Raw genomic sequence first — 10,950 nt, 5'->3', positions numbered from 1 at the left:
AGGACACCCACTGCAGTCCCTAAGGGATGGGGGAATAGGAAAACCTGCTTGGCCTGGAGGAGGCAGAGCCACCCACAGCTCCCCTTGCCATCAGGCTGGCCTGGGACAGTGTGACACAGAGCAGCCTGGCAGGCACCCAGCCCCTCAGCCAGGGGCAGTACCTGAGCAGGCTGACACCCCAGCTGCCCCTGGCCCAGCAGGCCAAGGACAAGGGAACAGTGCAGCATCCTGAGGCTGTGGAGTGCAGCTGGGATGCTGGCAGAAGGCTTGGCACGTCCAGAAATGCCATGGCAGGATCCCCAGACGCGGTGAGGCAGAGGCAGACAGGTCAGCATGTTCTCCCCCTCCCTGCCCACCCCGTGGGGCTGGGGACACAGGGGCAGCAGGCACAGGTGGGGCTGTCCTCACAGGGCAGGTGGCAGCTGCCACCATCGGCTACCACGATGGCCAGCAGTACGCGGCTGAGTCGGAGCGGCTCAGGAAGGCCAGGCTGCGCGTGGAGAAGGCCATTAAGGTGAGGGGTTCGATCCCACAGTGCCCCGAGGTGGCACATGCTGGCATTTGTGCCCCTGTGGCTCAGCAGAGCCGAGCCGGAGCTCTGGGGAGGGCAGGCTGAGCTGGCTGCTGTCCCGCAGGAGAAGAAGATCTTCACCGTGCACGGCCCCTACCCCGTCATCCGCCGGCTGCTGCGCGCCCGGGGCTGGGTGGAGAGGAAGCTGCCCCTCAATCGCAAGCAGCTGAAGCAGCAGCCTGCCGACCAAAGCAAACAGCAGCTGGACAAGGGGGCAAGTGGTGGTGGTGATGAGCAGGGGGAGGCAGTGCTGAACCCGCCCGGTGGGGCACAGCCTTCCTTGGGCACTGCAGAGCCCCTGCAGCACCCATGTTGCACAGCACTCGATAAGGAGAACGAGGGCAAAAGGGAAGATGAAGACGAGAAGGAAGACAAGGAGCAGAGCAGCGAGGACTCTGAAGACATCCATGACCTCATGGTTAGCTAAGGGGGCTAGGGCTGAGCTCTGTCACAGCTCCCCACATCCTCCCCTGGGACCTCAGGGGCAGGGCTCAGCCTGGGGTGAGGGGCTGGGGCAGGATGGGGGCTCCCTGGCTCACCCCAGCCCACTCCCTCCCGCAGTCCTTCCTGGTGCAGGACCAGGTGCCAAACTTCCTCTGGACCATTCGCCTGAGCAGCGTTGACCAGGAGCTGCTGCCAAGGATTGAGGTGGTGAACCGCTATCCCCGGCTGGCCGCACTTTGTACCAAGGTGGGAGCACGGGGGCCTCAGGGAGGGGACACAAGGGGTGCAGGTGTCCAGAAGGAAATGACCAGCTTCTCTAAACAGGAGGGGCTATGCCAAAGCCTGCAAAACCTGTCCTGGTTCGAGCAAGTTGACTTCAACACCTTTTTCCCCCGGTGCTACCGGCTGGGGTTCAAGGATGAGAAGGAAGCCTTCATTGGTGAGCCAGGGGCTGCTGCCCTCCTCTCACCCCTCGTGCTCCAGTCTTCCCATGTCCTGTGCAGGACTGGCTAGGGATGATGCTTCCCTCTTGCAGACGACTTCTGCCTGACAGCAGCTCGCAGCCTTCTCAAACTGGCCCTGCAGAAGGTCGGGGACAGGCCGGTGGGGACAGAGCAGCCCTCAAAACCCGATGAGGTGCTGGGTGAGTGCACAGAGCTGGCTGAGCGGGGCGGAGGCGAGGGAAGAAATGGGGAGTTCAGGGCATGTCTGAGGGCTGAGCTTGGAGGCTGAGCCTCTGCTCATGTCTGTGGCTTGGGATCCCTTACTCCATCCCCTGCCCTAGCTCCAAAGGCACCTGTCCCACAGGAAGGCTCAGTGCTTTGGCCCCAAGGCTGGCGTAGGAGTCATGAATCTCACCTCATGCTGTCCACAGCAGGGCCGCACTCCCCTCTGTATCCCCAGCTGCTGGAGGAGGCTCTGGAGGCCTGTGAGCAGCACCTGGGAGTTCTGGGGCACCAGGACATCGACAGAAGCACCCCGTCACCCTGCCGGACATGCATCGACTGGGACCGCTTCCTGCCGGAATACTACCGTGTGGCACAGTGGGTGCTGAGCGAGACGGGGCGGGGGGCACGGTGGTGGGGCCGGTGCTGACCCCCCGTGTCCCCCCACAGTGAGGGGGCCAGGCTGGAGCTGGGCAGGGAGCAGCAGGAGCGGTGCCAGGAGCTGCTGCAGCGCCTGGAGGAGAAGCTGCCGCAGCTCGGCATAGAGGGCAGCCTCAACATCTGGATCGTCAAGCCCAGCGCCAAATCCCGCGGCAGGGGTAAGGCTGGGGGAGGCGTGGGGCACACACATCCCCGCGGAGAAGGGGTCCCACCGTCCCTGTGTTGCCCAGGCATCGTGTGCGCGGCGCGGCTGGAGGAGGTGCTGGAGCTGGCGCAGAGCTGCGTGGGCACCCCGGCAGGCGTGTGCGAGTGGGTGGTGCAGAAGTACGTGGAGCGGCCGCTGACCATCTTCAACACCAAATTCGACATCCGGCAGTGGTTCGTGGTGACCGACTGGAAGCCACTGACTGTCTGGTTCTACCGAGACTGCTACCTGCGCTTCTGCTCCCGGCCCTTCTCCCTGTGCCACCTGGAGCCGTGAGTGTCCCCCCTGAGCCCCAGCTGGCACTGCCCAGCCCCTCGGTCGGGCCAGTGTCCCCCCGACTCAGCCCCGCTCTCCCTGTCCCAGCGCCAGGCACCTCTGCAACGTCTCCATCCAGAAGCGGTACAAAACATGGCAGCCGGACCCCCGTGTGCCCCCCGACAAGATCTGGTCCAACGAGCAGTTCCAGGCCCACCTGGCGTGGCTGGGGCGGGCGAACGCTTGGCAGCGGGTGGTGGTGCCCGGCATGAAGGCGGCGATCCTGAACGCCCTGCGCTGCGCCCGGGACGAGGTGGGCTCCCGAAAGGGCAGCTTTGAGCTCTTCGGGGCCGACTTCCTCATCGGGGAGGACCTCCAGCCCTGGCTGCTGGAGATCAACTCCTGCCCCACCATGAGCCCCTCCTCGGCGGTGACGCGCCAGCTGTGTGCCAACGTCCAGCGGGACACGCTGCGCCTCGTGCTCGACCGCAAGGACGACCCCACCTGCTCCATTGGTGCCTTTGAGCTCCTCTACAGGGAGGTAGGCTGGGAACTGGGGACAGCCACCCCCCAGGCACCCTGAGCCCCCACTGCCCCTTGTGTCCCCCTGCAGGCTGCCGTGTCCTCGTGTCTGACTGCAGGGCTGAGGCTGACGGTCACAGGCTGTTCCCTGAAGAAGCCCCGGTCGGCAGAGCATCGATCCCAGGACAAGCTCCCCAGCTCTGCACCCTCAGGGAAGAGAGCCACCAAGGTTCCCTGGTCGAGGGTGGCACAGGAAAAGCTGCCTCCTAAGGGGCTGCAGGGCAGCTGCTGCCTGCCCAAATCTGACCCTCCAGCACTGCCACGGCCCCCGGACTGCTCTGCTGGGAGCCAGGAGCTGCCATGGCTCCTTCACCTCAATAGACAGCCCGAGGAAGCTCAGCCCCTGATCAGTAGCTGCTCCATGGATAGAGTGACAGGACCACCAACCCAGGGAGCCACCAGGAGCCCCCAGCGACCCCCAGGTTACTCTGCTGGAGACCAGGAGTTGCCACGGCTCCTTCACCTGGTTGTCGGGCAGCCCCAGGAAGCTCAACCCCAGACAGCTTTGCAGCCGACCACCAGCTGTCCTCTGCACAGGGGGCCTGTGCCACTGCCCCGGGGAGCGACCAGGAGTTCCTGGCTACCTCCGGGCGGTTCTGCCAGGAGCCAGGAGCTCCTGCACCTGGCTGGGCAAGCCGAGGATGCTGAGCCTCAGTTAGCTCACCCCCAGGAGGCTCAGCCCCCGATCAATAGCCGTCCCCCGCACAGGTTGTCACCGGCGCCAGGAAGCGCCCAGGAGGCCCAGGCGACCCCCAGGGCGCCAAGGATTGCCCGTGGCTCAGTCAGCCGGGTGGGCAGCCCCAGGCAGCCCGGCCCCACAGAGCTCTGCCCCCGATCAGTGCCCGTCCCCCGGTGCGGGGGCCTGTGCCACAGCCCCGGCCAGCGCCCAGCAGACCCTGGCGGCCCCCGGGCTGTGCACCGACCCCTGCAGGGCTTCCTGCCAGGCCAGCACGCCTGCCGGCGCTGTGACAGCACCGGGAGCCCAGCCCCTGCCGGGAACAAGAGAACACGGCAGCTCTCCAGGGGATGCAGAGGACCTGGGACACAGAGACACCCCCACGGGGTGACAGCGCCCTGCCCGTCCTGGATGGGCTAACACAGCAGCACCCAGCGGGAACAGGAGCCCAGTGCTGTGCTGCGGTAGCCACCTCAACCTGCATGCCTGCTTCAATAGACTTTCATGAGAAGGAGCCTGGCTTGGACCTTCTGTGTGTGGGAGACGTGGACACAGCTGGGGATGATGCTGCAGGCAGGACCTGGGGCTGCCAGGGCAGCTCCCCTGCTGGCTACAGACACAGGAGGCAGGGAAAGCTGCCTGTGGTGGCCCCTGCCAGGCAGAGCTGTGGCAGCGGTGACATTGCTGCACCCCTGGGAACTGGTCAGGCACAGAGTGCTGGCAGGGCTGGTGCCCCCTGGCACGCCAGGGGCATGGCAGGAGGAATCCCATCCTGTGGGTGTGCCAAGAAAAGAAGGGGGTGCGTGAGCCTGGCAGCAGGTGGGGATTAACGGGCCGGCAAAGGGAAGTCAGGTGTCCTCAGGGGTCCCCTGTGGGCTCCTGGGGCTGCTCAGATGTACAGGAAAGGAGGTGGGGGGAGTGCAGTGGGGCCCTGGGGCAGCACCACCTCTGCAGGTTCCTTTTGTGATGAGGTAACCCACCTTGCTACAGAATCCCAGAATGGCTGGGGTTGGAAGGGACCACAGTGGGTCACCTGGTGCCACCTCCCTGCTCCAGCAGGTGATCCCAGAGCACACGGCACAGGATTGTGTCCAGGCAGTTCTTGAGTGTCTCCAGGGAGGGACATTCCTTAGTGTCTCTGGGGATCTGTTCCAGTGTGTGGAGCGAGTTCTTCCTGACAGCTGGAACTGGCACTGCCAGGGCAGCTCCTGGATCTCGTGGCTCCCCAGTGCTTGTGCCCAGCAGCCCTGTGCCTGCTGCTATCCCCGAGGATGGCTGGGCTGGGCAGATGTGACCAGAGCATGGTACATCAGCTGCAGGAAAAGGCTGGTGCTTCTGGCAGAGTTCTGACATGGAGACTGGAGCTGAGAGAGCCAGCCACTCTGCTGTTAGAGCCAGCTCCTCAGGCCTCCTCTCTGCAAGAGAGTTCTTCCTCACTGGGGAACTCCTGCTGCATTAAGGTCCAGACAGACCATTTTCTGCTGGCTGCAGTCATCAGGGCCACTGGGAGCAAGTGGAAGAGAACCTGGATGCAAGGGGAAAATCAAACCTGGCCAGCAGCAGGGGCCATCTCCTGCATCAGTTTGGATCATGTACCCATGTTGGTGACTAGCACATGAAAAAGTTGTTTGGCAGGGCAAGTACTGAGGGGGGGACCATCTTCTGTTCCCCTGGGAAATCCTGACTGGCATCATCCTCGTGCCTTCTCATCCCAGCCACAATGGGCTGCAGACTCTCCCAGTCTTCACATGTTGCTCCACACAAAGAAAGGAGAAGAGCTGACTTAACTGCCATTTTGATATCTATCACTCAGTCAGAAAACCCCGTGCTCAGAAAACGTTTTTGTGTGACTGGTCAATTCATTCAGATGCCAATGGCCCAGAGGCAGAAGTGGAGCAAACGGAGGGGCTTGGCTGAGTCAGGATGAATCTTTCAAGACTGTCCTCAAGGGTGGCAGTCAGGATGTATTTAGAGACTCCCCTTGTACATCAGAAGTGGAGTAGGAGAGTCTCTTGCATGAGGCAGTGTCAGCAGCACAGGAAGGTTTTAGGGATGTGAGAGCAGGTGTCACAAGGAGAGTCAAAGGATGAAGCTCCAGAACTTAAATGGCATCAGCAGAAATAAGGGTGTTGAACACAGAGCTGGAAGTAAGCTGCGAGAGAGGGAAGGAAACTGCTAATGGAGTGGTTATGGAAAAGCTGAGTGATCATTTGGTGGGTGGTTTTAAAGGGGGCCAAGGGATAGTCAGACAGAGAGAGACTTTGGTAATAGAGAGGAAAGCTCTGCTCTCCCAAGAGACAGATCCTTCTGGGAAGCTGAATCAGTTGTGTGCCAGAAAATGTACTGAGAGCAAGGAAATTTGCAGGTAGGAGTTCAAACAGATTACTACTGTGACTCAGTCTCTTGAGATGGGTAACACAAGCAAAAAATAAATCAAAGGGTGAAACCAGTGCAGAAGAGTTAAGCAGACAGAGAGCAGCAACAACAAAGGAAAGGAGAGATGAACTCTGCACATGTACACAACCTAAGGCCAGAGGAGTTGAATGCTAGTGCTGGTTCACAGGCAGGCTGTCATGTAAGCTTAGCCACACTTTGTGATTTGCCTTTGAGGTTCAAACACTTGTGAAGCCTCCAAGGATTGTTTCAGTCTAACAGAAGTACCTCGGGCTGGCTGCTCTTGCTACCTCAGAGTGCTTCATGTCCTGCTGGATTCCTGCACACCTACTTGCCTGTTCCATCCGTGCCCCACGAGGCAGCCCTCACACACCTACCCAAACACAAACATGCACAGTGAGTCCCTTCGTGCAGTTCCTTGTTCCCAAGGCTCCCCTAAACTCCCTGGAGTTTCCCCAGCCTGCCTCTGCTATGGCTGTTCAAGGAGGAAGATGTGAGCACAGTCTCCTTGTGCTAGCAAACAGGACATTGAGTCATCACTTTGATACCACCACAGCTTCAGTAAAAGGCACAAAATAACATCTATGTGATAAAAATCCCTCTCACCTCTGTCCTCAGATTAATCTTACAGGTGGCCTACATCAGTACATGTGTTTTTCCCAATTTATCAGATATTTTATTAGGTATGTATTTATGACTGAAATACAAGAACCTGCTTTTCCCTCCCCATTTTCAACACATTTGCCATTCATTTGGGTTTTTCTGAAAGGCAACTTGCAACACAAATACTGTTCTAGTCCCAGTAATCTGTGCTCATATGCTAGTGAAAAACAGACAGAAATTCCACCAAGTGGAATTCCTGGGCGACTGTAAGCACAGTGGAGTTAATAAATACACTTACAGCTTAGGACTTTTGAATGGCTCCTGAATAACCAGCTTTATCAATTGTTTGAGACTGAATCCCGGGAAATTAAATTTAGCATTACTACTGCCACAAATCTCTTGCCACAGCTCCAAGGAACACCTCATTTATAACATCAAACCAGGGAAGACTCTCAGTAAGAGGAATTGTATTGATTTAAATGGGCTGGAGGAAGGAGCATTCCCTCATCCCTAAGGGGCTTCACTTCCTGCTCCCAAAATGAACTTGACTGGGGCAAGGCTAAATCATGGTGTGTTGGCATTATAGCCCATGGAGACCTCCTGGAAGAAGGCAGGGGAAAAGAATAAAATAAAGTGGCAGAGTATTTGTTGTGTGTGATATTACAGAAGGATGGGGTTAATAAATCCTCTCCTACTAGCAGCAGTGCCTGTACAGCCCAACAGCTCTCCTGTGGCACAGGGATTGCAGGGAAATCCAACACTCTGGAGCTGCTACAGCCTGTGACATGCTGCTTACAGGGGAAACAGAGCCCAGGGACCCCCAAAGGCAGGGGAGCTGTAGAAACACAGACAACAGTCTATAAAGAGGAATCTGTTGGTTTTGTGCAATGCAGCTCCTAGCTGGTGACTAAGGATGCCAGAAGAAGCCTGGCATATCACAGGGAATTGCTGTTGAGCTGTGCAGCCATTACACAGAACCAACAGAAACATTCACAAGAGCCAGAAGTAGCTTCAAATTGCCTGTTAATTCTGGATGCCTGTCAGCAATTGTTATCTGATGGGCCAGAGTGAGCTGGCATCTTCTACAGAGGAAAAAAAGAAATCAAATCTGTCCATTACTTAAAAGAAATAGCTAAAGAATCATTTCATCATGACTTTCATCCCCTTTGCCTCTTAGCCCCCCTTCGCAATGGCTGGTTCCTGCTGGCAGCACTCCCTCTCAGCTTGCTGGAGCTCTTGGCCCTGCTCTTCCCCAGCACTCACCCTGTCCCAGCCAGGTGTATCTTTACACTGGTGAAGGTGCAGGGCCCCCTCCCAGCTGCCTTGAGCTGCCTGTGAACTGCCAGCAGCTGGGGCATCCCCTCCCAGCCGAGCATTCAGTGCTTTCTCCTGTCACCGTGTGCCTCTGAAAGCTTTAAAGCTTTCCTGGGTGAACAGATTTGAATTTATTGGTAAACAAGGAATATCCACCTCTGACAGTCAAACCTGTGTGTGCTGACAGGCACCATCAGCATTTGAAACACTGATTTGCATCTTTTTGTAAATGAATTTGCTGGGGCTAGGCTTGTGCAGTGTGCTTTTAGTGTGGGAGGAAGCTTTACCTGAATGTAAAAATATTCGGTGAAAATGAATTTCAGAGATGTGTGTTGCTCTGCTTACAAAAACCAATTCTAATGTGACCCTTCAGCAGTCACAGCAGGATCTGAAAACTGCTGAAATATGATCATTTTAAATAAAATGTTCATGGGGTTTGTAATCAAAACTTTTCAACTGACCATTTTCTGTCAGGCTCAGGATAGGGTTGTAAATTAAAAAAAAAAAACCAACCAAACAACAACCTCAAAAAGAAACAAACAAAAGCCAAAACCAAACCCTTTCATGCTTAATGTCTCTGTTCTAACATACTTTTGAGACCTAGCATCAATAATTTTCACTAGAATGAATAACAGCAAATCTGTGGGCTTTGGGCAGTTCTGTTTCCTTGACTTTATTTGCATGCTTATCCAGTCAGGGAAGACAAACAATCGCTCGTGACAGGTCTGACCCATCAGCACCAAACATTCAGCTGCAGGGCTGAATGTAAACTACTGCCTGTTTACAGGGAGTGCTGGCAGCAGTCTCAGGAGCGCGGGAGGGGCTGCATCTCTCCAAACGCTGACACAAGAGTGGGTTTGGTGCAAATCCCCACTGAGGAGCTCTTTTTGCTTTGGTCCTGCTGCTCCCTGGGGAGCCTTGGGGTGCCATTGCACATGTGCTGAGAGCAGGGTAAAGCAAGATCCTTGCTAGACTCCTAGATTTAAAATCCTGCCTGAACCTTCAGAAGAGTTTTCTGAGATGTCATAAACACCATTCAACCCCCCACACCTCCCAGTTCATTTATCTCACACTCTGTGCCTTGGGGCCTGGCTTGGTACCATGTGCAACACACCTGAGAGACTGTCCACAGCCCTGTCCTTGGTTTATCCTCAGCCACTGACATTTTCAGTCTCAAACTCAGCTGCAGCAAGAAGCAGTGGTAAAGAGGTCCTGAGTCCAGTTCAGGTATGGAGCTCCAGACCCAACATCTGCTCGGGAATCTTGTGTTAAGGGGCACTAGAATAACAAACAACAACTAGGCAGGTCAAGCTTCAGTAGCACACCTCATCTCCTGCCTCTCCTTCGTGCTTTGAAGAGCTGCACATTGCCTCCCTGCATCTCCCTTCCTCCTGGTCAGGAGCACTGCCAAGGCCTCCTAAGAGTGTGGAAGGAGGAGAAGGAAGGATGGCACCCTGGCAAACACCATCATGGCACAGCAATGCAAAAAGACCATTCTCCTTGCTTCAGTAGTAAAAAAATGCCTTCTAATTCCAAAAGGCTTACACTACAGCAGCTGAGACATCAGTACTGTTTCACTGGGTTCTCTGCCCAGGGTCCTGACAACATTCAGAAATTTGCCTCGAAGCAATAAACTAAGCCAAAAAAATTACAGCACAAGTGAAAGGCTCAATTGAAAGTCACATCCAAACAGGCAAGACACAGTGCCAAAGCAGTCAGCAGCCTGGTGGATATTTTAGGCTATTTAATCCTTCAAATATATGCCAAGTATCTACCTGCAAGTCCTCAGCAGGCAGCTTTGCTTCAGTGAGGGGTTCACTCCAAAGGAAGGTAGATGCCTTCCTTCCACTGGAGCTTCTAATAACATCAAGTTAAATAATTATTTAATACTAATAAATGCAATACCACACAAATAATTGGATCCCTACCAGTCCTGTTTTGGGGAGGTTCCCCCATCCAAAGAGCTGAATTCCTTTGTGAAGGCATCACCCGTGTTTGGGGTCTGTTCCTGGGGGCTGGGGCACAGGGGTGGTTTGCCCACATGCCATGAATAAAAGTCACTGCCAGGGCAAAGATCCCCCCACAAGGCTTTTGCCTCAGCTGAGCAAGAGGGACCCAACATTTTGCACGCTCTATTTTCTTCCCTTGCACTTGGGGCACCGCTGTCAATCTGAGCTGCTTTTCGCCTTCCTTGCGAATATTTATCTGCGACATTTTCCCGATGGGGGCAGCTGACAGGACACGGGTCCTGGTGCAGAGCACAGCCCGAGGACAGAGCTCTGTTTGCGTTCCTCCAAGGGCAGCAGCCGTGCAGGGCCGAGCCCGGCAGTGCCCGGCTGGCGGGGGACAGCCCCCAGCCCCGCGGGCTGCTCTCCATCACTGGGGGAGCCGGCGGGACAGCCCCCAGCCCCGCGGGCTGCTCTCCATCACTGGGGGAGCCGGCGGGACAGCCCCCAGCCCCGCGGGCTGCTCTCCATCACTGGGGGAGCCGGCGGGACAGCCCCCAGCCCCGCGGGCTGCTCTCCATCACTCCAGCAGCCGGCGGGACAGCCCCCAGCCCCGCGGGCTGCTCTCCATCACTCGGGGGAGCCGGCGGGACAGCCCCCAGCCCCGCGGGCTGCTCTCCATCACTTCCAGGAGGGGTTTCTGCTGGCTCTGGCACTGCTTCAGGGCTTTCGCTGCAGTTTTCTGCCGATCTCTGCTGCCCTCTGCTGATCCGCAGCCGAGGCAGAGAGGAGAACCCTCCTGAGGAACCAAAGCCTCGGTCTTGTGCAGCAAAATCTCACTCTCAGCCTCATTA

The 10,950-nt window shown here is 56.7% G+C and overlaps 1 protein-coding gene across 1 annotated transcript in view; it reads left to right on the top strand.

Annotated features, from left to right (window-relative positions):
* Nucleotides 1-287: 287 nt before the first annotated feature.
* LOC118685734 (tubulin tyrosine ligase 3-like) overlaps nucleotides 288-10,950 on the top strand; it is a 47,129-nt gene continuing 36,466 nt past the window's right edge. Inside the window, exons 1-12 of the mRNA XM_054514438.1 lie at nucleotides 288-327; nucleotides 411-514; nucleotides 636-989; nucleotides 1,133-1,261; nucleotides 1,340-1,454; nucleotides 1,551-1,658; nucleotides 1,890-2,058; nucleotides 2,131-2,279; nucleotides 2,352-2,598; nucleotides 2,690-3,122; nucleotides 3,195-3,332; nucleotides 3,872-4,015. Of these exons, the coding sequence (XP_054370413.1) occupies nucleotides 288-327; nucleotides 411-514; nucleotides 636-989; nucleotides 1,133-1,261; nucleotides 1,340-1,454; nucleotides 1,551-1,658; nucleotides 1,890-2,058; nucleotides 2,131-2,279; nucleotides 2,352-2,598; nucleotides 2,690-3,122; nucleotides 3,195-3,332; nucleotides 3,872-4,015 (2,130 nt within the window). The remainder of the gene's footprint in view (nucleotides 328-410; nucleotides 515-635; nucleotides 990-1,132; nucleotides 1,262-1,339; nucleotides 1,455-1,550; nucleotides 1,659-1,889; nucleotides 2,059-2,130; nucleotides 2,280-2,351; nucleotides 2,599-2,689; nucleotides 3,123-3,194; nucleotides 3,333-3,871; nucleotides 4,016-10,950) is intronic.

The sequence above is a fragment of the Molothrus ater genome, chromosome 3, assembly GCF_012460135.2.
Source record: "Molothrus ater isolate BHLD 08-10-18 breed brown headed cowbird chromosome 3, BPBGC_Mater_1.1, whole genome shotgun sequence".
Taxonomy (NCBI): Eukaryota; Metazoa; Chordata; class Aves; order Passeriformes; family Icteridae; genus Molothrus; species Molothrus ater.
This window is presented reverse-complemented; position numbering and strand designations above follow the sequence as displayed.